At 36.3% G+C, this 26,944-nt stretch overlaps 6 protein-coding genes and 1 non-coding gene across 10 annotated transcripts; 3 read left to right on the forward strand and 4 right to left on the reverse strand.

The window, feature by feature from the left end:
- Nucleotides 1-2,190: 2,190 nt before the first annotated feature.
- On the reverse strand, nucleotides 2,191-3,951 carry LOC106318250 (60S ribosomal protein L4-2). Its single transcript, XM_013756148.1, has 2 exons — nucleotides 2,791-3,951; nucleotides 2,191-2,450 (listed from the first exon to the last, which is right to left on the reverse strand). Exons 1-2 carry the CDS (start codon nucleotides 3,898-3,900, stop codon nucleotides 2,337-2,339), a joined length of 1,224 nt encoding a protein of 407 aa, XP_013611602.1. The 5' UTR covers nucleotides 3,901-3,951; the 3' UTR covers nucleotides 2,191-2,336.
- A 358-nt stretch (nucleotides 3,952-4,309) lies between these two features.
- LOC106318249 (mediator of RNA polymerase II transcription subunit 4) lies at nucleotides 4,310-5,938 on the reverse strand. The gene has a single exon (XM_013756147.1). The coding sequence runs from the start codon at nucleotides 5,832-5,834 to the stop codon at nucleotides 4,569-4,571; it is 1,266 nt and encodes a 421-aa protein (XP_013611601.1). The 5' UTR covers nucleotides 5,835-5,938; the 3' UTR covers nucleotides 4,310-4,568.
- A 148-nt stretch (nucleotides 5,939-6,086) lies between these two features.
- LOC106317213 (protein REVEILLE 4) lies at nucleotides 6,087-8,392 on the reverse strand. 2 transcript variants are annotated; one of them, XM_013755064.1, is made up of 9 exons: nucleotides 8,111-8,392; nucleotides 7,807-7,864; nucleotides 7,610-7,733; nucleotides 7,368-7,526; nucleotides 7,152-7,268; nucleotides 6,960-7,069; nucleotides 6,767-6,826; nucleotides 6,436-6,558; nucleotides 6,087-6,323 (listed from the first exon to the last, which is right to left on the reverse strand). In XM_013755064.1, exons 1-8 carry the CDS (start codon nucleotides 8,299-8,301, stop codon nucleotides 6,538-6,540), a joined length of 840 nt encoding a protein of 279 aa, XP_013610518.1. In that variant the 5' UTR covers nucleotides 8,302-8,392; the 3' UTR covers nucleotides 6,087-6,323; nucleotides 6,436-6,537. The 2 variants fall into 2 exon arrangements, with proteins under 2 accessions (XP_013610518.1, XP_013610517.1); XM_013755063.1 differs by having other exon boundaries at nucleotides 6,436-6,580.
- Nucleotides 8,393-8,617: 225 nt separating this feature from the next.
- LOC106317210 (pentatricopeptide repeat-containing protein At5g02830, chloroplastic) lies at nucleotides 8,618-12,784 on the forward strand. Its single transcript, XM_013755058.1, has 12 exons — nucleotides 8,618-9,176; nucleotides 9,265-9,352; nucleotides 9,527-9,731; nucleotides 9,867-9,974; nucleotides 10,184-10,348; nucleotides 10,437-11,027; nucleotides 11,117-11,182; nucleotides 11,277-11,357; nucleotides 11,576-11,673; nucleotides 11,789-11,999; nucleotides 12,113-12,173; nucleotides 12,306-12,784. The coding sequence occupies exons 1-12, from the start codon at nucleotides 8,618-8,620 to the stop codon at nucleotides 12,632-12,634; spliced, it is 2,562 nt and encodes an 853-aa protein (XP_013610512.1). The 3' UTR covers nucleotides 12,635-12,784.
- Nucleotides 12,730-14,444, reverse strand: LOC106317212 (DNA topoisomerase 6 subunit A). The gene is made up of 2 exons (XM_013755062.1): nucleotides 13,775-14,444; nucleotides 12,730-13,643 (listed from the first exon to the last, which is right to left on the reverse strand). Exons 1-2 carry the CDS (start codon nucleotides 14,303-14,305, stop codon nucleotides 12,891-12,893), a joined length of 1,284 nt encoding a protein of 427 aa, XP_013610516.1. The 5' UTR covers nucleotides 14,306-14,444; the 3' UTR covers nucleotides 12,730-12,890.
- A 27-nt stretch (nucleotides 14,445-14,471) lies between these two features.
- TRNAS-UGA lies at nucleotides 14,472-14,553 on the forward strand. The gene has a single exon. It is a non-coding gene; the product is annotated as a tRNA-Ser (tRNA).
- A 356-nt stretch (nucleotides 14,554-14,909) lies between these two features.
- LOC106317211 (two-component response regulator-like APRR7) lies at nucleotides 14,910-18,698 on the forward strand. 3 transcript variants are annotated; one of them, XM_013755061.1, is made up of 9 exons: nucleotides 14,910-15,016; nucleotides 15,392-15,704; nucleotides 15,788-15,949; nucleotides 16,039-16,172; nucleotides 16,277-16,441; nucleotides 16,614-16,791; nucleotides 16,894-17,287; nucleotides 17,377-18,034; nucleotides 18,211-18,698. In XM_013755061.1, exons 2-9 carry the CDS (start codon nucleotides 15,410-15,412, stop codon nucleotides 18,328-18,330), a joined length of 2,106 nt encoding a protein of 701 aa, XP_013610515.1. In that variant the 5' UTR covers nucleotides 14,910-15,016; nucleotides 15,392-15,409; the 3' UTR covers nucleotides 18,331-18,698. The 3 variants fall into 3 exon arrangements, with proteins under 3 accessions (XP_013610515.1, XP_013610513.1, XP_013610514.1); XM_013755059.1 differs by having other exon boundaries at nucleotides 14,915-15,155; XM_013755060.1 differs by lacking the exon at nucleotides 14,910-15,016 and adding an exon at nucleotides 15,172-15,191.
- The last annotated feature ends 8,246 nt before the right edge of the window (nucleotides 18,699-26,944 follow it).

Here is a 26,944-nt window from a genome sequence, read left to right on the forward strand (position 1 = left end):
ATAGAAAATATACAAATGAAACGATAAAACATATAGTGAAAGTGCACAATATAGCTTGAAATTTTAAAATTAGTCAACGATTAATAATTGTGAAAATACATCATATCATTTTCATATATAAATTTCAAGCATACATAGAGAAAATCAAAAAGATTTAAAAGGGAAATCCATTTATGATATTGTTTTTAACGTTTATCAAACCAAAGACAGCAAAAATAAAAAATAGTGAATCTTACATAACTTTTTTTTTCTATTTTTAGTCACCAAACTGAAGTTTACAGAAATTAATAAGAAAAAATGATGGATAAACAAAATTTAAAATAAAAAGAAACACTTAGAAAAATAAAAATTCCCAACATGTAAAGGACAAAAAAAAATAAAATTATTCGAACTAAATAATATAATAAAAATTCACAATATAACCTAAAATATATAACTTCCAATAATACATAGGAAAAACTCATAAAATCAAATATTATTTATGATAATGCTTTTCCACGTTAAATCTAACCAAGCGGGGCCAGAGTTTAAAAGGAAAGTAGTGGATCTTTTGGAATTTTCTGTTTCTTATGGTGGCAACATTTAAGATAATGGAAATTAAAAACAAACTCTTGGAAGACCGCAATCAAGAATTTGTATATAATCAAAACCAAGAGTTAAAAAATAGTAGGAAAAATAAGCAAGAAAAAAATAAAACAATAAACTTGTGCTAAGTGCATAAAAACTGTAGAACAATTGCAAAAGAAATGTGTGATACCAAGCACAATTTTAAGGCTATTACATCCTATCAAATACTAAAAACACATCCAGCTTCATTACTGAATGAATAAAGAAAACAACGTGTTAAATCAAAACTTTGATAATACTAACATCTTCAGAAACAAACACGATAAAATTTACATGAAGATAAAAGTATAAACGTATTTTAGATAAGTCAAATAAAAATGGTTTAAGCAAAAATACAAACTACTCTATTTTTACTTGAATATATAGGAAATAATCAATCACATATGAGGTTGTCTTTCTGGTAATCAAATAAACACAATACTAATGAATTGCGATAATTACAAATGAAACAATATAAGGATATCTATATGATAGAAAATCAAACGTTCCTTACGCAATGTCCCTACTATGAAGAACAAGACAAAGGGAACTAATAGGATCTTTATAATGCCACCAAGAAGTTGCAAGTTCAATGATCTTGAAAGTAGATGCAGTGATTGTTTATATTACAAGCAAATAGATAAATTCTTGGAGACAGTTAACCCTTTATAAGAACAGCCTCCATTTATGGATCCATTTCCGTTCTTCTCAATTTTCCATTCCAATGGTTTCAATTTTTAATAGTTTTGCTTTGTTGATCCCATTAAAGACGGTGTTTGAGTTTCCATTACTTTTTATAAGAAATGCAACATCAATTTGTTAATTATGAACTCTATGATTCTATGAACAAATCAATTTGATTGGAATGCTAAAAAATAAGATTATAAACAAACAAAAAAGTAAATGACAACAAAAATTAAAATACGTATTTCAAACAGTGATCGTCTAAAAATACATTTCTTCTTTAATAACACCTACTTATTTTACGTTACACTTCTGTTATTTAACTCATCTTTTCAATAACATATTCAGCATACAGATAAACTGTTACTAAATGCAATCATCTAAACTCAATTCCATCGTACAAACAATAATCATGTCAACCACATAATCAGCTTTGAGAGTCCAAAATATAAAAAACCACAACTAGCCAGTCAATCATGGCTTAAAAACATACAACTAGAATACACGTAAACCACATCTAACCTATATAATATGTTATACGTAGCAACCTATTAATATAAACACAAACAACGAAATCAAACATAATTAGTTTTCGTATACATAATCCTTCTACACCCTAACATTCTTAAAAACCATAAACGTTGTTATACACTTCTCTTGAAAATGCTAATATACACATAATGAAAATATACAATAATATAATTATATATATGACACGAAAAGCATATCCTGCGATAAGCATAAGATCATTTTCTTTCGACGTATTTTCATTTTCATTTCTGTGAACATACTTCTTTTACTAAGACCATAAAATGAATTGTAAATTCACGTAAAAACAAAACATACGAACCCCGGAATACCACTAGTTGGTTTATAAAATTGCGAATTTTAGGGGGAAAAAAGAAGCAAAAGAACTAATAATTGAACCGAGTTTAAAACATGTTCATACTCTTTAAATTAAAAGACATAACAACTCCAGAGATTAAATCCAACACAAATGAATATCATAAAGCGACAACCAAAATCTTTGCCTAAACACGATACAACTACTGACTGGCTCCGAGCCACTTGGTGAAGTTATCAAATTCGGTGTAATCACTGTCAGAGATCATAGTCTGGTACCACGCCTTGCCTGCAGCTTTAATAGCCTGTGCCTCCTCCTAGAGAAAAAGAATACAGCAAAATGGTTAAATAAATGAGACGGCTTTGCGATTCTAATTCACAACACCTTATGACATTCCTAAAGGGAAACGAGACTATGAAATGTTCAGAAAAGAACATGAGCTTCCCTCCAGAACCAAGCTTCATCAATCAAACAACAATTTCAAACAACAAAATCACATATAAACAACACAGCTTATTTACAACGCATATGAGTTCAACAAGATTAGTACCAACATAGTATAGATTACTTAGCACAAAATGATATAATCCATTAGAAATGACTGACAATTCGTATACGTGAAAAAAGGTATAGAGAAAGGAGAGCGTTGAGTTTACCTTAGTGACGGGTTTCCTCTTCTTCTCCAACTTCTCCTTCTTAGACTTAACCCTTTGTGCTTCAGCCAACAAAGACATCCTCTTCGCGGTCTTAGCATACGGATTCAACTTAAGCATCACATTAAGATTCTTCAAAGGATTCTTCTTCATCACAGCCCTCTTCGCATCCTTCTTAATCGGCTTCACCACGCTCTGAACCTCATCAGAGTTAATAATCCTAGCCAAATCAGCATTCACCATCTTCGCACGAGGCAACACATAACCCTTCTTCTTCTCAGACGGCTTCTCAAACGAGCCGTAGATAGACTCAAGCTTCTCAAAAGCAGACTTAGTCCAAATCACAAACCTCCCAAGGTGACCACCAGGAGCTAGCTTCAACAAGTTAAGCCTCTCCACGTGACAAAGCTCAACACCAGTAATGTTCCTAAACGCTTTCACAATCTTAGCTCCCTCGGTTCCGAAAACAACAAGAGGACCTTTCCGACAAATGTAACGACGGTTCCTCATCTTACCTACACCAGACCTAATCCCGATACTGTCCTTAGCCTTCTCGGCGTCATCGTAAGCACCGATCTGCTTCAAAACCTTGATCGCAGCGGAGGTCTTCTCAACAGCCTCAGCTGAATCGCTAACAACGAGAGGCATCTCGGGGACGTTCTCGATCTTGTGACCACGAGCCATCACTAGAGAGGGAACAGCTGTAGCCGCAATGGCGGAGACGATCGCGTGCCTCTTCATGTTGACGTTGACGCGACGGTGCCAGCGTCTCCAGATCTTAGTCGGAGCGAACATCCGACCACCACGACACATGTTTCCGAAGGCTGCTTGACCGGCGCGGTGAGTTCCGCCGCCGGGAACACGAGGGATACGGGAGACGGCGCGTCCGGTTCCCCAGGACTCGGCGGAGGTCTGGTGACCGGCTTTTTTGGAGACGGCGTAAGGCTGGCGGCTGTTGTTGGAGATTTGGGCGTGGACGAAGCTGACGATGTCGGGCCTCACGGGGGCTGTCATGACGTCGGGCAAGCAGACTGTGGTGGATTGGTCGGTGGACATGTCACCGTCGAGTCCTTGGACGGAGACTAGAGGGCGTGCGGCGGCGGCGGCTGCCATTGTTTTTGGAGGGAAATGAGGATTTGGGATCGAGGCTGTGCGTTAGGGTTTTTGGGGAAATATATATATAGTAAATGGTTGATGTATCTGTTGTCTGAAAATCTATTGTCTGAAAAGCCCATAGGCCCAAATATAATAAAAGCCTAATTTCTTGGGCCTTTCCTCAAATTTTACTGGGCTATTGAACGAGTTGGAAAACTGGAGATTTTAATACAATACTGAATAGTTTTATAGTATTAATTAGTTTGGAAATGTATAATCCTTGAAATCGAGGGTAAAAGGGCTGATATATTAGTCTGAATAAATTTGGAATAAGAGAATACTATTTAGTTTTATATGTAATCTTTGCCTCTGATAGCGTATGTGTGCATTTAATCTGCTGAACATTCTGAACTTCTGCTACAAAACATTTTAATTTCTAAGTTCCCCATTTTCACTTGTGATATTTTGAAACAAGATCTATTAGAAACACGCCAAAGACTTGGCTGACTCTAGAACAAGATGCAACAACTCTTTTGTAAACAGAATTGGAATCCATGTTTTGGTGCGAAAAGCCTCTAGAGACTTAGCAAGTAGAACATTTTACATTAGTCGCGCAAACTTTAATCAAAGAACTATCAGTAACATAGGATAACCATTACCTTTATATCGAGAATCATAGTGTTTGATTATTCCTCGTCGTCTGAACTCTCCTCGCTGCTGTATTCACTGCTATCATCCTCCATAATGTCAAGCTGAACTTCTCGGACATGTATGACATCAGGCGGCCTGTGAAGTCCCTGAGGAGGCCGCACTTGTTGCTGCTCCTGTGCTCTAGGCGCGGGAACCAACTCAGGCGGTAACACGACAGGGTCTCCTGGTTTCCATCCAGGAGGCGGAGCCGGCAAACGCCAATCTTTCGGCAGTTCCACCGGCATTCCCGGTTTCCATCCCGAGGGAACTGCGATGTTCGGTGGAAGCAGGCCCTGAATCGCAGACAGATCTGGAGGAGGTGGTGGCGGCTCCATGAGAGCTTCTACCTTCTTCTCAATGTTCTCCACGGTTTTCGGTAGACCGATGTCGAGATCAGCGAAGGCGTAGAGCTGAGAAGCTCTCATTTGCTCGTCTTGTGGAGCTGGTGGCAATGCGCCACGGAGAGGCGCTTGCCCTGCGCCGAACTCAGGAGGAGCGAATGTTGTGTAGCTAATCTTGTGAGCGTAGGCTAAGATGTCCTTAAGCTTGAGCTGAGAAGAAACTGTTGTGGAAGACTCATTGTCATTCTCTTCGTCTTCAGTTTTGGTTCGTTTTGGCTTGCGGTAATCGGAGTAATCGTCGACGAGCATATCGAGAACACGTTCAGCTTCCTTGAGCTTGTTGGCGAAGGCGAGGAGAGACGAATCTTTTGATTTGATCTCACGCGCGAGCTTCTGCTTCGCGTCCTGGAGATCGAGGATCTCCTGAAGCTCCGTGACGGCTTCGAAGAGCTGCGTCTGGAGGGAATTGAACTGAGAGAGGATCTCCTTGGTTGACGAAGGATTAGGGATTTCAAGCGGCGGAGGCGGCGGGAGCGAGTGCGACGAGGTGAGGAACGAAGGGAGGGAGCCGCGAAAGGCGGAGAGCCAGAGCGCGCGATTGGGAGAGACGTCGAAGAGTTTGGATGATAAAACCGCCATCTGCTGGAGAAGAGCCTGCGCTCGGGGGAGCGGCGGAAGGAGTGATAGCAAAGCGGAGGAGGAAACAGGCGCCGAGGAAGAGGATGAGGCTGCGGCTACGGAGGAGGAAGGTGGTAGGTTAGGAGGTGGTTGTTGGATCTGTTGTTGTTGGTGGTGAGATTGGGAGGATGAGGAGGAGGTTGGATGGCCATGACGAGAAGGCGTTAGATTTTGCACGGAAGGAGAGCCAGGGCCTGTCAGCCCTAGTCTCGCCGGAGATTGACCGATCTGATGCTGTAGCATCCTCGCCGCCGGCGAAAGTTAGAGAACAATCTAGGGAGAGTACATCGAAGAACTTCCTTTAGTATATAAGATCGACGGTTGTGATCAGTTGCGAAAACACCCAAACTTTCAAACCTTCGTGCCAGGACAGAGGGTTTAAAAGACCCTTGCGGCCCATAAAGACCCTCTCGGCCCATACCAATGCGATCCTTTTATGGTTACCGTTAACCGAGTTTTCAGAAAGAGAAGCTGGGTACAGATATAATGCAATAGTTTGGATACATTGCCTTTGGTTTCAGTATATGTGTGTATGACCAAAAAAAAATACAATCGTGACTACAGATTTCAAAACGCATGAACAAATAAATAGATATCATTTTTTTTTACTACATACACACACATTGATAAATATATAGAGATCTACCATTCACCGAACTGGTTCTGACCAAAACTGCCATATTCCCCTCTTGGTCAGTTATGTTCTCCTCAGACAACAACCGCAAGCAGCATCTGACACAATCCACCGAATGCAGAGAGATTAGATAGACAACTGGTAAGCTCCTTAAGAGAAATGAGATGAGGATTATAGGCAGCAGAGGGGCGAGATCAAAACGACACTTACTTGATAGCTGATAGACAGTTGTTGTGAGCAAGAAGTTCCCCAAGAAGATATATCACTTGTTTGGTTCTTGACCAGAGGTCCCGCACTACCCCCGCTAAGAGCTTAATTGTTCAGGACCTTCCCCTGCAGCATCAGAGTATTCAGACTATTTCAAGGTTAAATTACTTCTCTTGCAAGAACATCAATCCAGAAGTCAGCAGTTCATGTGTGTAATATATATCTCACAAAGCAATCAATCCTCATCTTAATCATTAAAATTCTAAACACAAACCAAGATAGAAATAGACTTATTTCCAACGAGCATGGAAGCTATGATCAACGTAACACTTACAGCAGGTTCGAAGTCCGGGTTTGACAAGTTCACTGTGAGGTTTCTCATCAATAGCAGAACCTGCAAGGCATACTGCCATTAGTGAAGGGTACTCAAGGAGAACGCAGAGTTCAAGACACGCTTAAATGATGAATGTATCACTGTCACACACATCATTTAACTTAAAAAGGCAATCAAGCAGGTTCTAACTCACAGTTTCGAAATTAATAGGATCCATTTCCTTGAGCTTTTTCATGCGGCCTTTGCTGTCAGGATCGAAGACACTCCCAATGAAGTTATAAACTTCAGCAAAATCAGGAAGACCTGCCAAAAAACAACCAATTACAACAATGTCTACCATAAAATAATAACTCAGAAGCAGTTCCGGAATTGTTTGAATAATTACCGTGCATTGAGGGAGCTTGATTCGCCGTCTTGGAATCTGATACTGTTCTGCTTGAGCTTGCTATACAAGATGCTGAAGGACTACCCTCACTTGTTGAGCCATTCGATTCAATAACATCTGAAACAAGTAACATATTTAGCATATGAACCTTCACCATGTGGAGCAACTCGACGGCCAAGCAAAAAAAAAAAAAAGAGTGTAGATGAGAGTGCTTGCCTTCTCCTCCACAAAGAGTAGTAAGTTCATCTTTTGGTAGAATAACCTCGCTTACGGCTATGTTAAGCAATGCAGAGGTATCATCATCCCATGAAGTATATCCAGGAACATTATTTATTTGAGTAGGAAAGGACATGGAGACATGAAGCGACATTTGAGCTGCAAACAATTGAGTTTAGTTAAGATTGAGTATATAACTTCATATCTCCACCCAAGTCAATTTTAGTAATAATAGAACTAACCATTCTTAGATGCCTTCTGAGGATATGGATGAGCGGCTTTGCGTTTAGGCCTAGGGGGTGGCACGTGTGCTAAGGTCCCGTTTTTCTCGACCTTCAAAAAGTATTTTTGGGCATGGCTCCTGATCTGTAGCAAAACAAGAAGGTTAAGTGCCAATGTATAATATATACACCAGAGTCCAAAGCAGCTGATATCAAACCTGAATAACTGTCTTTGAACCAACAAAATCTTCAATCTTTTTCCAGTCACGATCAAACCTAAGGTCGAAAGAAAATTGCCAGAGACAGGTAAGTAGTATCAGCAACAAAGTGTCTGAATAAAAGACAAAGTAGCTTCTGCAAAAGCCCATTTTACAATACTAACCCCTGTCTTATTAGTGTATTAATCACATACTAAGAAGAAATGAAACAAATTTAAGAAAATTCAGCTACAATTAGAACTAATGACTACACAAAATCAGCAAACCAAATCCATGGTCGGAGAAGAGAGAAAAGAGGTTTTACAATTGAAGAGCTTCGAGAAACTTATCGTGCTCTCCTTCAGTCCAACTCTCTCTAGACTTGGTGATGGTGTAAGCTTTCCTCACCTTCTTCTCCGGAGCTTCCGTCGATAATGAATTCACCGTCAGATCTGTAGACGTTTCCGTCGGTCTTTCTTCAGCGATCACCGGATTGCTTGAAAGCGACGAAGTCATCGGTTATTCTTCTCAAGATAGCGATCGTTTAGAGAGAGAGAGATGAGGATTATCCACATGGCGGGCAAGAAGTTGGTGATAAATATGTGGAGACGGTTCGCTTCGAATTTGAGGCCATCCATTTTTCTTTTTCATTTATTAAAAATTAAATGTCAAACCGGTGTACTGTACCACCACAAACCCGGTCCGGTTCAGTAGTCGTAAGAACAGCCTCTCAAATCCAATCCAAAATCGAATTAAAAAAATTTGAGAAAATAAAAAGCAGAGAGAGTGAGCCAGAGTGATTGATGATGATGATCTCAACCGTTGGCGAGGAATGAGAGACCTTGTCATCGTCTTACCCTCCTCCTCCGTCATAACCAATCCTCACCACCACCACCACCGTCGCCGCTACGCCACCGCACCGGAGCACAACCGTAAAACTAAATACACTTCTTCTCTCACCAAGCAACTGCCACTGCCTTCACTTTCCTCGGCGAATCATCTCTCAAATCACTTCCCCGACGCCGTAACATGGACTCCAGACGGCTCCGTAGAGTATTACGCCGATTTCGCCTCGAAGCTCGCCGAGGACGGCCGTATCCAAGACGTAGCTCTCATCGCCGAGACCTTGGCTGCAGAGTCCGGAGCCAATGCGGCACGATTCGCTTCGATGATTGATTCGCAGCTCTTATCGAAAGGGATTGCATTGAATCTTCGACAAGGGAAGGTTGAGAGCGTGGTTTACACTCTGAAGAGAATTGAGAAGGTTGGGATTGCTCCGTTGGACCTCGTCAATGATGACTCGTCTGTGAAGCTGATGAGGAAGCAATTTCGCGCAATGGCTAACTCTGTGCAAGTTGAGAAAGCTATTGACTTGATGGAGATACTTGCCGGTATATATACTATATAAATATATCAATCTTGCTGTTACATTGTTGCTGTTGAAACAGACTTTGAACCTCGGCTGATTGATATTTACAGGTTTCAGATTCAAAATCAAAGACCTGGTGGATCCGTTTGATGTCATCAAGGTTTGTGTTGACATTTCCAATCCCCAGTTAGCTCTTAGGTAAGGCTTGTTTTGTTGTCTCCTCTTAGAATTATTTAATTTTATGGTTCTGAAATGCAGAATGTAACTGTTCTACTGTTGATTCTTATTTTTTTGCTGAGCCATTAATCATAAGGATGATGAATAGAGTGTGTGTGCTAATGATTTTGAATTTTTGATGAATATGCAATGCAGATACGCATGTCTTTTGCCGCATACAGAGATATTGCTTTGTAGAATTATTCTTGGTTTTGGGAAGAAAGGAGATATGGTCTCTGTAATGACAGCATATGAAGCCTGCAAACAGATTTTAGATGCTCCTAACATGTATATATACCGCACTATGATAGATGTTTGTGGCCTGTGTGGTGATTATGTCAAATCGAGGTACATATATGAGGTAATTCTCTTTAGTGGACCATTGAGGTGCAAATACAGAAGTGCATGCGTTCTGAATCTTTTTTATTGGGTGAAATTCACTTTTGTCTGCCATCCTGTTATTGAGAATTGAAATTAACTCAAATTCTTGTGGCAGGATCTTCTGAAAGAAGACATTAAGCCAAATATTTATGTTATGAACAGTCTAATGAATGTTAATTCCCATGATCTTGGGTACACACTAAAAGTATACAAGAATATGCAGGTGTGTTCTTCTTTCTCTCTTAATAGCACTATGTTCTTTATAGCACTATGTAATTTAAGTGAAAAGATATGGAGTAGGTGAACTTTCCTAGGTAGTTTTTTGACTTGGTAGGTGCTATTTTGATGTTGCTTCTAGATATTAGTGGGTGAACTGTTTCAGATTTAGGAGTGAGTATTGACTGACCTTCAAACTCTACATGTCATGCGCAGAAACTTAATGTTACAGCTGACATGACATCCTACAACATACTACTGAAAACATGTTGCCTGGCTGGACGGGTTGATCTCGCCCAGGACATATACAAAGAAGCAAAGCGAATGGAATCCTCTGGACTTTTGAAGTTGGACGCCTTTACATATTGTACTATCATAAAGGTATAATATTAGCATGTTTGTTAAACTAAGGCTACCATTTTTTTTTCTTTTCTTTCCCTTGAGTCTCTAAGTAATGCCTCGAGATCAGGTTTTCGCAGATGCAAAGATGTGGAAAATGGCTCTAAAAGTCAAAGAGGATATGCAATCTGTTGGTGTAACCCCAAATACTCATACATGGTCGTCGTTAATCAGCGCATGTGCCAACGCAGGTTTAGTGGAGCAGGCAAATCACCTATTTGAAGAAATGCTTGCATCTGGTTGTGAGCCCAATTCTCAATGTTTCAACATCCTACTGCATGCTTGCGTTGAAGCTTGCCAGTATGACCGAGCCTTTCGTCTTTTTCAATCTTGGAAGGGAAGCTCCACAAAGGAAGCCTTCTATGCAGATGATATAAGTAGTAAAGGTGGCATTTCAAACCCAAATAACTTGAACCATCATGGTACAAGGTCTTTGCTGAAAAGCAATTCTTCACCTTATATCCAAGCTTCAAATAGATTTTTCTTCAAGCCAACAACAGCGACATATAATATACTCTTGAAAGCTTGTGGTACCGATTACTATAGAGGAAAAGAATTGATGGACGAGATGAAGAGCCTAGGTCTTGCACGCAATCAAATAACATGGTCGACTTTGATTGACATATGTGGAGGTTCAGGAGATGTAGAAGGTGCTGTACGGGTGAGTCAACTCTTCTCTTGATATTTTTTGAAATTGTTATATGCAGAAATGTTATAAGTTCCCTAACAGAAATTCTTCTTCCAGCACAGATTCTGAGAACTATGCATTCAGATGGAACCAGACCTGATGTTGTTGCCTACACAACAGCTATCAAGGTTTATTCTCTATCTTAGTAGTGCTGACATTTCTCCCTTGTTCTTAGTTATTGCTCAACTCAGAGGTGTAAAGAGTCAACATGTTGTCTTGTAGATATGCGCGGAAAATAAAAGTTTAAAGTTGGCATTTTCTTTGTTCGAGGAGATGAGGAGATATCAGATAAAGCCAAACTGGGTAACTCTCCTTGTCGGATGGCTTTATTGCTTTTTGTTCTCTTATTTGCTGTATATTAATTCTTCAGCAAAATGATTTGACTGTTTACGCCACCTTAGCAGCAGACCGAAATTAAGTAAATAAAGTCTTGTAGCTAATACGGACTGCATTTAGCTAGGACAGGGTAAGCAGTTTCTCAGTTGTTTCACCATTTCTGATACCAGAAATTTGTTTCTCAGGTGACCTATTATACGCTTCTCAAAGCACGAAGCAAATATGGTTCTTTACTTGAAGTGAGGCAATGCTTAGCCATATATCAGGACATGCGAAAAGCAGGGTAAAGTGCAATCAAGTTTTATAATATACTTCTATTTCTCGTTTGATCGTTTTGTATCTTCATACAAGTGAAGAGACGTTCCTCTTTTCTCACAAGCAAAACCACTATACTGCAGGTATAAACCTAACGATCACTTTCTTAAGGAACTTATTGAGGAGTGGTGCGAAGGAGTCATTCAGGAAAACAGCCAAAGCCAAAACAAAGCAAGCGACCAGGAAGGTACTGACTTTGGGAGACCTGTTAGTCTACTCATTGAAAAAGTAGCTTCACACTTGCAAGAGAGAACATCCGGACACCTTGCAGTTGACCTTCAAGGACTTACCAAGGTAAGCTAATGATGCAATCAACGAGGCACGGAAGTATTTTATGTGCTTATACTCCTATCAATTCAACTCCTGAAGCATTTATGCTCATGTCAAACTTATTCATCCATTAACAGGTTGAGGCTCGACTTGTTGTTCTAGCAGTTTTGCGAATGATCAAGGAAGACTATACGCGAGGTAAAGAATCAATACACATAAACCAATACATCCTCTCTCTTGCATTTACTGTTTTGACTCACTAACCACTACAAATTGGATCATACAAGTATCACATGCACTATTGTAACTAACTGAAACTCCCTCTTGCAGGTGATGTTGTGAAAGATGATTTGGTGATCATCCTAGGAACCGGTGAAGCAAATACCGATCCAGGGAAGCAAGAGGTTGCTGTAAAAGATGCGCTAGTAAAGCTCCTGAAAGATGAATTGTCTCTGGTGGTTCTTCCTGCTGGACAAAGACGTGTGCTAGATATAACACAGGATGCAAGATTTGTGGATGATGCAGACCAAAATACAGAACATACTTCAGAGAATACCAAGTCGATTGTCGGTATGTCCACTACGAGGAGGCCTGCAATTCTGGAGAGGTTGATGGTGACGAAGGCGTCCCTGCATAAATGGCTGCAGCGCAAAAAGTAGCTGATCCTGACTGGTACGTAACTAATCATCTTTGTATTCTATGCAAATTTCAAACTAAATTGGAGAAAAATAATGAGGAAAGATTGCAGAATATCTTGATGCAAATATCTGTGTACATTCAGAATAAAGCAGCTTACAAATATCTTCCCAGTTCTGTGTAAACCCATACAACACAATTTAAATTGCAATAACTCATATCAGAAAACTTGTTGGTCTCTAACTGATCAGTAACTCAATAAGAACAGCAACCTGAAGATCAGAGCCAATCCTGCTGCTGCAGTTTCAGGGGCAAGTAAACTTCTGATAAATACTGGAAACCAAAAGAACTCAACGCCTGAATCTCAGCCTTCTGCTTTGTCTTCACCATCAGGTTAAGTTCTTCGACCCACCCGGGATTCTTCTTCACGAAATCCTCCTCTAGCATATCCTTCCCGGTCTTGATATCCTGCTCTGTCATCGGCAACCTACACTGCTCAGGTATCTTGTACTTGTCCAAATCACTTGGCCTGATCCCAAGCCACTTAATATCAGGTGTAGTCAAGTTTGCACTATCGTAAGACATGTTCTTCGACCCGCATCCATAAACCGACAGAATCTTCAACCCGTAAGGATCACTATCCACCAAGGCGAGCACCGGAAGCTTGAGCTCCATTTTCATCTTCCTCAAGAACAGCCTTGTGGCTACATCGGGCTGGCCTTTTGCAGTGACGATGATGCAGGGGAACCGGTTGTAGAATCTGTCTTCAGCTAACCTTATGTAAGCTGCATCTTTCTCAACTAAGAGTATGAACATAGCATCACTCTGCATGTCTCCAACTCGATCGATGTTCGGTGGAATTGCTTTCCCACCCATCCCCATCTTTGTGCAGTCGATCATGTCTCCGTTGTCACTGAATATGAGCCTTCCCACCACCACACCTTTCTCTGCTGCAATTACATTGAGGCTTGACCTTGTGCAGCCGAGCATACACGACACATCGTCCAACACAGCATCGCTCTGTGTCTGGTCCTGAAATTCATCAAGATTGCAAATTTTCAAAATATTCCAAACTGAAACTACTTTGTTCAACTACACAGAATAAAAAAGTGACAATCTTTATTATCAAATATGAGAGTAAAACTGAAAGTTAGAAACTTTACCTGGAAAAGCTTAACGTCAGTGTAGAAGAGATCACGCTTGGTGACGTGGATGTTCCTGAGGCAGAGTTGGTGGATAAGGGCGAGGATCCGCGTGGTGATTGTAGTTTTCCTGACGGAAGATACTGACGCAAAGGGACGGAGGGTAGATTTGTCTTTAAGCACAATACGGTCAAGCTCGGGGACATAGAGCTGGTTAGATGCGGCGCGCGAGGGAACGCTGAAGGAGAATCCATCTCCCGCGAGGATAGAACGGGCGATCTGAACGATGACTGTCTCTATTTCCGTCTGGACGGAGGAGAGGGAGAGATCCGCAACTTCACGGCAGGAGGATGAGAGGGAGAGGTCGGCTAGAGTTAGCGGTTTCGATGAAGACGAGGAGGAGGCACCGCTACTTCCCGCGGCGGTTAGAGAAGTGGAGATGTAGGATTTGAGAAGTTTCAGGATAGCTTCGTCTGATTCGAGGATGCTTTTGAAAGGAAGATCCTCCTCTTGGGAATCTTTAGCTCGCTTTCGCTTCTTCTTATCCGCCATGACGGTGACGGAGATGCGGCGGCTGAGAGAGTTCTGGTACTAACGATGGCGGGAAAATATTACACTAGGTCAACGTTTCTAGTGAGTGAAAGGCTTATTCTAGGTCTATATAAGCGATAAATAGAAACGATTAGTGATCTATCCAGTGAGGGAGAAACAACAAGAAGTCGATATGTTCGAGTGGTTAAGGAGATAGACTTGAAATCTATTGGGCTTCGCCCGCGCAGGTTCGAACGCAGCTGTCGACGGTTAATTTTTATTTTGTCCTTATATTACGGCCCATATCTTAAGCCCAATATTAGTACATCTACAAAATCTTTAAACGGCAGCCTCTTTGGCCAGAATCAAATCGACGGTCCAGATGAGATTAAACTTGGCGTTCCCCACCCACTACGCGACGTGTCAACCCAAAAAGATCTAAGATCCGCCACTAGCGACCGGAACGAGTGTTTTTGATATGCTCCACGTCAGCAATCCCTGCGAATACGTGATGTGGAAATATCCGATCAGACGTGGGTCTTATCGGACGTTCGGGACCTCTAGTTTTATCCACGTCAGATATTTCAATTTTCATTTCTTTTTTTTTTTTTGGTTCCGCGACAAAACTTTCTAATATCTATCCATCTCCGGGAAAAAAAAAACTCCGTGGCTTATGGTCGTCTCCGATAACCACTCTCTGGGAGATAAATCAAATTGGCTCACTCTCTTTGTGTAATTTGTTCTTTCTGTAAGCAGAGAGAAGCTCAGATTCTCTTTGTGTATTTGCTTTCCTTTTTTAATTATTGATTCCATGTTTCTCTTTCCCAATCGTTAGCTGCTTGTGGTGGATCCGTATTGCTGATTTGCAAAGGTAGAACTCGATTCTTCGCTGGAGAATTTGATTACTGTAAGATTTGGAATTCAGATGATTTTGTTTGATGTGATTAGGTCGAGAATCGAGATTCAGTTTTTAGGTTTTGATGATTTTGCAGTAATCAAATCTTTGTTTAGTTAGCTTTTTGCGTTTATCAAAATTAGGGATTCAGGTTTGTTCTTAGAGTGGTGAGGAGAAGCGTTTTAATATTTTGATCTCATTTTGAAACACAGGGAAGCAGAGCTGGTGTGATGAATGTTAATGAGGAGGGTGAGGGTTCGCGTTACCCAGTCACTGATCAGAAGCCCGTTGAGACGAAAGAGAGGCTTAGTGGAGAAGATAAAGCTAATGGAATCGTTATGGATGTGAGAAACGGGAGTGCAGTGGGCTCAGGTGGACTGCAAATTCCAATTTCGCAGCAAACACCGGCCACTGTTTGTTGGGAAAGGTTTCTTCATGTGAGAACCATAAGAGTGTTGCTGGTGGAGAATGATGACTGTACTCGTTATATCGTTACCGCGCTTCTTCGTAATTGTAGCTATGAAGGTAACTTTTGAAGCCTATGTGTCTATATTTGCATCCGTTAATTGATAATTAGAAGTAACTTTTTTTTTTTAATTTCATGGCAGTTGTTGAGGTAGCTAATGGTGTACAAGCTTGGAAGGTGTTGGAAGATCTAAACAATCATATTGATATTGTGTTGACGGAGGTAGTCATGCCTTACTTATCTGGTATTGGCCTCTTATGCAAGATTCTGAATCACAAATCCCGTCGGAACATCCCTGTCATTAGTGAGTTCTTTATCTCTTGTCGTTGTACATCAATCACTTCCCCTGTGATGCTTTTTAACTACATTCCCCTGTGAGATTTGTTGTTGCAGTGATGTCATCTCATGACTCAATGGGGCTGGTCTTTAAGTGCTTATCAAAAGGAGCAGTTGACTTTCTCGTTAAGCCCATAAGAAAAAACGAGCTTAAAATCCTTTGGCAACATGTTTGGAGAAGATGTCAGAGTGTACGTGCTTTGCTCATATTTGAAACACTGTTGGGAGTTGTTTCATCTGTTTGATGTGATGAAGTCATTGTCAAATTATTGATTTCCTTGTTTGTTGTTCACAGTCTAGCGGCAGTGGAAGTGAAAGCGGAACTCATCAAACTCAAAAGTCTGTGAAATCAAAGAATGTTATAAAATCTGACAACGATTCAGGACGCAGTGGTGAGAATGAAAATGAGAGCGATGGCCTGAATGCTAGTGATGGAAGTAGTGATGGCAGTGGTGCTCAGGTTAGAAAAATGTGCAATATCAATAATCTAATATATTATCTGATAAGTTGCCTTCCCCGTGAATGGTAGAAGAGCTTAACTAACCAATTGTAGAATTAAATGATGTTAGCCAATTCTGAAGTTTTATTTGTAAAATCTAGATTTGTTTTTGATATATATATATTTTCTTCAGAGCTCTTGGACGAAAAAAGCTGTGGAGGTTGATGATGACAGTCCACGAGCGGTATCTCCATGGGATCGAGTTGATAGCACTTGCGCACAAGTGGTACATTCCAACCCCGAGGTTCCCGGTAATCACTTGATCGCAGCACCTGCTGAGAAGGAGACTCAAGAGCAAGATGAAAAATTTGGTAAATAAAGGAAACTGTGATCTCTCAGTTTCTTCCATACTCTTCTTTATCACAAACTTTAAAATATGTTATTGAATAAATTTTTTTTAATAATTTTTGCAGAAGATATCACAATGGGTAGAGACTTGGAGATTAGTATTCATGGAAATTGTGATCTGACACTGGAGCCAAAAGATGAACCCTTAACCAAAAGCACTGGCGTTGGAAAAGGACCTTTGGACCTCAATAGTGAAAGCCGTTCAAGTAAACAAATGCATGAAGATGGAGGCTCAGGCTTCAAAGCTATTTCTAGCCACCTTCAAGATAACAGAGAGCATGAGGCGCCTAACACACACTGTAAAACTGTAGACACCAATGAAGCTGCCATTAAAAACCCCGAAGAGCCAATGCACGTTGAACATAGTTCAAAGAGGCATAGAGGAGCTAAAGATGATGAGACGATAGTTAGAGATGACCGCAATGTGCTGAGGCGTTCAGAGGGTTCAGCTTTCTCAAGGTACTTATGTAGAATCATGAAAAAAAAAAAATTAAAATTTCTGTTTTTATATATAACGGTTATAATGTTATATTGTTGGACTTGAACAGGTATAATCCAGCCTTAAACAACAGTAAGCTTTCTGGCGGGAACTTGGGAAGCAATTCTCGTCATGATAATAATTGCCAAGATCTTAACAAAAGGACTGAAGCGGCATGTGATTGTCACTCAAACATGAACGAGAGTCTCCCTAGCAATCATCACTCCCGCGTCGGTAGCAATAACGTGGAAATGAGTTCCACAACTGTGAACAACGCTTTCACAAAGCCGGGAGCTCCGAAAGTAAGCCCGGCAGGATCTTCATCAGCAAAGCGTTCATTGTTTCAGCCTCTACCGTGTGATCATCATCACTCCTCTCATAATCTTGTTCACGTTCCTGAGCGGAAGTTACCACCACAATATGGATCGTCAAATGTATACAATGAGACGGTTGAAGGTAACAACAACAACACTGTGAATTACAGTGTGAATGGAAGCGGGTCTGGTAGTGGTCATGGAAGCAATGACCCATATGGAAGCAGTAATGGCATGAATGCTGGAGGATTGAACATGGGAAGTGAAAATGGTGCTGGCAAAAGCGGGAGTGGTGATGGTAGTGGAAGTGGAAGTGGAAGTGGGAATGTGGCAGATGAGAATAAGATCTCTCAAAGAGAAGCTGCTTTGACAAAGTTCCGTCAGAAGAGAAAGGAGAGGTGCTTCAGAAAGAAGGTAATTTGATTGTTACATACTTGTGTGTTATGTATTATATTCATAATTTAAGATACACAGTATAACATATACTAACGCTGACAGAAACTTAAAGATATAAATCCATTGCATTTGAAATATTGTCAATTGTTGCCTTAGTGGGTGATAGATAAAAAGTGGTTTGTTATTTTACTCAGGTGCGATACCAAAGCCGGAAAAAACTAGCGGAACAACGACCTCGTGTCCGTGGCCAGTTCGTCCGAAAAACAGCTGCTGCAACGGATGATAACGACATAAAAACGCCGAGGGATAGCTAACGGGGAAAACTGCTAAAACAACACTTGTCAGCAGGAAGAAAGAAAAAACTTGTAAGGTTCTCATCATCCATGTTGGGATCTATCTATCAGTCTATATATCACTTCTTTTTAACAATTTTTCTTTACCCTCAAAAGTGTGATTCTTTGATACTACTACACTAGTATTCCACGAACACACACGACAGACAAATTGATTGTTTGTTATTTTGTCGTCGTATAGTGTGGTTTGTGGATTCAGGACAGGATTTGGTTCATGAGTTGAGGGTGTGGTTGTAGATGTTGTAAACTTCTGTAAAACAATAACCCACTGTTTGTTTGTATAAGCTATATTGGTTTTGGAGCATATATATTGTAGTTTACTGATATTATCTCCTTTCTTTTGTTTTTCAACAAATATTTCAACTCCATTTCTAAAAAAGAACACTCTTATATCAATTGATTGCAACCGCTATGATGAACTACGGTTGTTGCGTATACAAGTTGTGTGTGATTAGTCACTACAACTTGGGAAAAAATATTCTATCTTGTGTGTTGAAGCTTGAGAAAAAAATAAAATTCGATGGGTAGTTAGTTGGTTCTACTTTGCTAGAAACCCAATTAATTTACCTATATTATTATTTACGAAGTGATTATTCGCATTTCTCGCTATTAAAAATTAATATGCTAAAGTTTTTACTATGCTTACATGTGCAGGTATCTCTACAGTTTTGTAAAGCTCGTTTCTTTAATATTCACTTGGGATAAAATTAATTATTATTTTTTCCTATAATATTTATAATTATTTTTAGTCAGGTATATCGAAATAGATAAATTTGTGTGAAAAGTAGAATTTCAAAGACAACTTATTGAATTGAGTTTTTTTTTATTTAAGAAATATGAACTGTGTTTAAAACAAAAAATTTAATTATCACACATCTGTTTGAAAACTTATATTCTCTCTGTTTTATATTAAGTGTCATTTTAACATTTTTTCTTACTACAGAAAAAATGTCATTTTAAAATTCTTATGCAACTTTCAGCTTAAAATTAATTACAAATGCATTGATTTTATAAATACTTTTATTTATCTCAAATACTATTGGTTGAATATGTGTAATTAATAAAAACTTAAATGTATTTTAATCTGTGTGAAAAATGTAAAAGTGATATTCCTTATGAAACGGAGATATAGTATAATTTCCAACTGGTACTTAGGAAAGGAACTATATCATGTTAAATATTTTTTATTATAATAAAAAAGAGGGAAAATACATATTAATCAATCAAATATGCAAAATTAGATAGAAAACGTATATGCATTGGAAAAGTTTATAATTTCCACTCCCAAAAGCAAATATCGAATGCGTCGCAGAACCTACGTATAGGATTTCGATAAGGACGGAATTGATTGATGTTGTACTGTCCATTTTTCTTCGGATCGCACATTATCTTACAAGAGGTGTAACATATCCCTGGAATAGCTAGTTTCGGTACTTTTATGCATTGGTTCATGATACAATTTTTCATACATTCCTTTGTTATGATGGAATCAGAAACTTGTGCTGAAAGCAACATTGTAAATAAATTTACAACAATGAAGGCGCAGTAAATACTCTTTGACACGTGAACTGCCATCATGTGAATATACAAAACTTCGAGACAATTTTTTTTCTTGTTTGTTTATTTTAGTGAGAAAATAGATGATTTGCTGAGGATGTGTGCATGATCATGATGATTTATATAGTAATTTTTTTTATCAAATTTTGGAAGTTCGTCATAAATTCACTTTATTTCCTCATCCGTTTTCTATATTTGACGTTTTTTTTTCATTTCAAACCTGATAACGTTAGTTTTTATTGTAAGATTTATTAGTTTTAAGTTATTAAAGCATTTATATTTAATAATTTGCTTTGTTATTAGTTGAATTGTGGTTTTCTAGACAAATTATTTATATCTTATTTTAAAAAATAAATATTTTGTTAATTTGTGTATACAACTATAAAATGTCAGCTAAATAAAAATGGAGGGAATATTATTTTGTTAATTGGTTTTGTTGATTATGTGTTTTGAAAACTTTAGTGTATAATATCTTTGGTCATTTAAAGAACTATTTTGTATCAATAAATGTAACTAATTTTCATATTGTCAATTTTAGCTTACAAACACACATACAGAAGTGTCATTTTTGTAGCCACATCTTTCTCTGAAAAGTGAACATATTTTAAAACTCATAATATTTACCTATAGTCAAACCCATGACACGTTAATTTGTATCAAATATTCACAAACATTTATTTGAGTTTTTGGTAAATACTTTGTATACTGCAGCCTATAATCTTTAGCGTTATTTTAAAATTTGTAACCACATTCTAAATTAGTATCAATGTTATTTAAACTCTCTTTCATATTAGATAGGCATATTTCTAATTTTTTAACAATTAATTTAGTAAAACTTCATAATAATCTTTAAATAGGTGGAATAACCACTGTAGAATCGTCATTTTCTTGAAAAACAGAGACAACAAAAGCTCTAAACCTCTTTGAACATCATCATATGTTAGTGAAGAATGCAATTATGCATTAAAAAAATATTGTCAAATTTTTTGAAATTTTATCAAAATCTATGTGTTAACCCCTTCGAAAATATTGAGTTTTTGGTAAATATTTTATATAGTGCAGCCAATAATCTTTAGCGTTATTTTAAATTTTGTAACTACATTCTAAATTTGTATCAATGTTATTTAAACTCTCTTTCATGTTACATGAGAATTTTCTAATTTTTATCAATTAATTTAGTAAAACTTCATAATAATCCCAAAATAGGTGGAATAACTACTGTAGAATCGCCATTTTCTTGAAAAACGGAGAAAACAAAGGCTTCAAACTTCTTTGAACATCATCATATGTTAGTTAAGAATGAAACTATGCATTAAAACAATATTTTCAAATTTTTTAAAAAAATTCAAAATCTATGTGTTAAACCCCTACGAAAATATTAAGTTTTTGGTAAATGCTTTATATACTGAAGACTATAATCATTAGCGTTATTTTAAAATTTGTAACCACATTTTAAATTTGTATCAATGTTATTTAAACTCTCTTTCATGGTACATGGGCATCTGTCTAATTTTTTATCCGTTAATTTAGTCAAACTTCTTAATACTCCCTAAATAGGTGTTATAACCACTGTAAAATCGTCATTTTCTTGGAAAACGGTGACAACAAAGGTTCCAAACCTCTTTGAACATCATCATATGTTAGTGAAGAATGCAACTATGCATTAAAACAATATTGTCAATTTTTTTGAAATTTTTTCAAAATCTATGTGTTAACTCCTACGAAAATATTGAATTTTTGGTAAATGCTTAATATATTGAAGCCTATAATCTTTAGCGTTATTTTAAAATTTGTAACCACATTCTAAATTTTTTATCAATGTTTTTTAAACTCTCTTTCATGTTACATAGGCATTTTTCTAATTTTTTATTAATTAATTTAGTAAAACTTCATAATAATCGCTAAATAGGTGGAATAACCACTGTAGAATCGCCATTTTCTTGAAAAAAGGAGACGACAAAGGCTTCAAACCTCTTTGAACATCAACGTATGTTAGTGAATGATGCTATTATGCATTAAAAAAATATTGTCAAATTTTTAAAATTTTATCAAAATCTATGTGTTAACCCCTACGAAAATATTGAGTTTTTGTTAAATGCTTTATATAGTGCAGCCAATAATCTTTAGCGTTATTTAAAATTTGTAACCACATTCTAAATTTGTATCAATGTTATTTAAACTCTCTTTCATGTTTTTTTCTAATTTGTTTATCAATTAATTTAGTAAAACTTCATAATAATCCCTAAATAGGTGGAATAACCACTGCAAAATCGCCACTTTCTAGAAAAAAAAGAGGAAACAAAGGCTCCAAACCTCTTTGAACATCATCATATGTTAGTGAGGGATGAAACTATGCATTAAAACAATATTTTCAAATTTTTTGAATTTTTTTCAAAATATATGTGTTAAACCCCTACGAAAATATTGAGTTTTTGGTAAATGTTTTATATACTGAAGACTATAATCATTAGCGTTATTATAACATTTGTAATCACATTCTAAATTTGTATCAATATTATTTAAACTCTCTTTCATGGTACATGAGAATCTTTCTAATTTTTTATCAATTAATTTTGTATGACTTCATAATACTCCCTAAATAGGTGGAATAACCACTGTAAAATCGTCGTTTTCTTGAAAAACGGAGACACCAAAGGCTCCAAACCTCTTTGAACATCATCATATATTAGTGAAGGATGCAACTATGCATTAAAAAAATATTTTAGAAATTTTTGAAATTTATTCAAAATCAATGTGCTATAATCATTAGCGTTATATTAAAATTTGTAACCACATTCTAAATTTATATCAATGTTATTTAAACTCTTTTTCATGGTACATGAGCATCTTTCTATTTTTTTATCAATTAATTTAGTTAAACTTCGTACTACTCCCTAAATAGGTGGAAAAACCACTGTAGAATCGCCATTTTCTTGATAAACGGATACACCAAAAGCTCCAAACCTCTTTGAACATCATCATATGTTAGTGAATGATGCAACTATGCATTAAAACAATATTGTCAAAAATTTTGAAATTTTTCTCAAAATCTATGTGTTAACCCCTACAAAAAATTGAGGTTTTGGTGAATGTTTTATATACTGAAGACTATAATTATTAGCGTTATTTTAAAATTTGTAATCACATTTTAAATTTGTATCAATGTTATTTAATCTCTCTTTCATGGTACATGGGCATCTTTCTAATTTTTTATCAATTAATTTAGTAAAACTTCTTAATACTCCCTAAATAGGTGTTAGAACCACTGTAAAATCGCCATTTTCTTGGAAAACGGTGACAACAAAGGCTCTAAACCTCTTTGAACATCATCATATGTTAGTGAAGGATGCAACTATGCATTAAAACAATATTGTCAATTTTTATGAAATTTTCTCAAAATCTATGTGTTAACTCCTACGAAAATATTGAATTTTTAGTAAATTCTTAATATAGTGAATCCTAAACTTTTTAGAGTTATTTAAAAATTTCTAACCACATTATACATTTGTATTAATGTATGTTAAGCTGTATTTCATGGTATATGGGAATCGTTATAATTTTTTTATCAATTAATTTAGTAAACCTTCATAATACTCCCTAAATAGGTTGAATAACCATTGTAGAATCGCCATTTTCTTGGAAAACGGTGACAACAAAGACTTCAAACCTCTTTGAACATCATCATATTGTTAGTGAAAGATGCAACTATGCATTAAAACAATAATGTCAATTTTTTGAAATTTTCTCAAAATCTAAGTGTTAACTCCTACGAAAATATTACATTTTTGGTAAATGATTAATATATTGAAGCCTATAATCTTTAGCGTTATTTTGAAATTTGTAACCACATTCTAAATTTTTTGTCAATGTTTTTTAAACTCTCTTTCATGTTACATAGGCATCTTTCTAATTTTTTATCAATTAATTTAGTAAAATTTCATAATAAGCCCTAAATAGGTGGAATAACCGCTGTAGAATCGCAATTTTCTTGAAAAACGGAGACAACAAAGGCTCCAAACCTCTTTGAACATCATCATATGTTAGTGAAGGATGCAACTATGCATTAAAAAAATATTGTCAAATTTTTTGAAATTTAATCAAAATCAACGTGTTTAACCCCTACGAAAATATTGAGTTTTTGGTAAATGTTTTATATAGTGCAGCCAATAATCTTTAGCGTTATTTTAAAATTTGTAACCACATTCTAAATTTGTATCAATGTTATTTAAACTCTCTTTCATGTTACATGAGAATCTTTATAATTTTTTTATCAATTAATTTAGTAAAACTTCATAATAATCCCTAAATAGATGGAATAACCACTGTAGAATCGCAATTTTCTTGAAAAACGGAGAAAACAAAGGCTCCAAACCTCTTTGAACATCATCATATGTCAGTGAAGGATGAAACTATGCATTAAAACAATATTTTCAAATTTTTTGAAAATTTTCAAAATATATGTGTTAACCCCTACGAAAATATTGATTTTTTGGTAAATGTTTTATATACTGAAGACTAAAATCATTAGCGTTATTTTTAAAATTTGTAACCACATTCTAAATTTGTATCAATTTTATTTAAAATCTCTTTCATCGTACATGTGCATCTTTCTATTTTTTTATCAATTAATTTTGTAAAACTTCATAATACTCCCTAAATAGGTGGAATAATCACTATAAAATCGCCGTTTTCTTGAAAAACGGAGACACGAAATGCTCCAAACCTCTTTGAACATCATCATATATTAGTGAAGGATGCAACTATGCATTAAAACAATATTTTGGAAATTTTTGAAATTTACTCAAAATCTATGTGTAACCCCTACCAAAATATTGAGTTTTTAGTAAATGCTTTGTATACTGAAGCCTATAATCATTAGCGTTATATTAAAATTTGTAGCCACATTCTAAATTTATATCACTATTATTTAAACTCTCTTTCATGGTACATGGGCATCTTTCTATTTTTTTATCAACTAATTTAGTAAAACTTCGTACTACTCCCTAAATAGGTGGAATAACCACTGTAGAATCTCAATTTTCTTGAAAAACGGAGACACCAAAGGCTCCAAACCTCTTTGAACATCATCATATGTTAGTGAAGGATGCAACTATGCATTAAAACAATATTGTCAATTTTTTGAATTTTTTCTCAAAAACTATGTGTTAACTAACCCCTACGAAAAATTGAGGTTTTGGTAAATGTTTTATATACTAAAGCCTGTAATCTTTAGCGTTGTTTTAAAATTTGTAACCACATTATAAATTTGTATCAATGTTATTTAAACTCGCTTTCATGTTACATTTAACATGGGAATCTTTCTAATTTTTTTATCAATTAATTTAGTAAAACTTCATAATAATCCCTAATTAGGTGGAATAACCACTGTAGAATCGTAATTTTCTTGAAAAACGGAGAAAACAAAGGCTTCAAACCTCTTTGAACATCATCATATGTTAGTGAAGGATTAAAATATGCATTAAAACAATATTTTCAAATTTTTTGAAATTTTTTCAAAACCTATTTGTTAACCCCTACAAAAATATTGAGTTTTTGGTAAATGCTTTATATACTGAAGACTAAAATCATTAGCGTTATTTTAAAATTTGTAACCACATTCTAAATTTGTATCAATGTTATTTAAAATCTCTTTCATGGTACATGGGCATCTTTCTATTTTTTTATCAATTAATTTAGTAAAACTTCATACTACTCCCTAAATAGGTGGAATAACCACTGTAGAATCGCCATTTTCTTGAAAGACGGAGACACCAAAGGCTTCAAACCTCTTTGAACATCATCATATGTTAGTGAATGATGCAACTATGCATTAAAACAATATTGTCAAATTTTTTGAAATTTTATCAAAATATATGTGTTAACCCTTACGAAAATATTGAATTTTTGGTAAATGCTTTATATAGTGCAACCAATAATCGTTAGCATTATTTTAAAATTTGTAACCACATTCTAGATTTGTATCAATGTTTTTTAAACTCTCTTTCATGTTACATGGGAATCTTTCTAATTTTTTATCAATTAATTTAGTAAAACTTCATAATAATCGCTAAATAGGTGGAATAACCCCTGTAGAATCGCCATTTTCTTGAAAAACGGAGAAAACAAAGGCTCCAAACCTCTTTGAACATCATCATATGTTAGTGAAAGATGAAACTATGCATTAAAACAATATTTTCACATTTAAAAAAAAAAATCAAAATCTATGTCTTAACCCCTATAAAAATATTGAGTTTTTGGTAAATGCTTTATATACTGCAGACTATAATCATTAGCGTTATTTTGAAATTTGTAATCACATTCTAAATTTGTATCAATGTTATTTAAACTCTCTTTCATGTTACATGGGAATCTTTCTAATATTTTATCAATTAATTTAGTAAAACTTCTTAATACTCTCTAAATAGGTGTTATAACCACTATAAAATCGCAATTTTCTTGGAAAACGGTGACAAAAAAGGCTTCAAACCTCTTTAAACATCAGCATATGTTAGTGAAGAATGTAACTTAACCATTATAACAATATTGTCAATTTTTTTGAAATTTTCTCAAAATCTATGTGTTAACTCCTACGAAAATATTGAATTTTTGGTAAATGCTTAATATATTGAAGCCTATAATCTTTAGCGTTATTTTAAAATTTTCATTGTTTTTATCACTTGTTTTTAACAATTTTTAACAATTTTTTTTACTATATCTATCAGTCTATATATCACTTCTTTTTAACAATTTTTCTTTACCCTCAAAGTGTGATTCTTTGATACTACTACACTAGTATTCCACGAACACACACGACAGACAAATTGATTGTTTGTTATTTTGTCGTCGTATAGTGTGGTTTGTGGATTCAGGACAGGATTTGGTTCATGAGTTGGAGAGTGTGGTTGTAGATGTTGTAAACTTCTGTAAAACAATAACCCACTGTTTGTTTGTATAAGCTATATTGGTTTTGGAGCATATATATTGTAGTTTACTGATATTATCTCCTTTCTTTTGTTTT

The sequence above is a fragment of the Brassica oleracea genome, chromosome C9 (assembly GCF_000695525.1).
Source record: "Brassica oleracea var. oleracea cultivar TO1000 chromosome C9, BOL, whole genome shotgun sequence".
Taxonomy (NCBI): Eukaryota; Viridiplantae; Streptophyta; class Magnoliopsida; order Brassicales; family Brassicaceae; genus Brassica; species Brassica oleracea.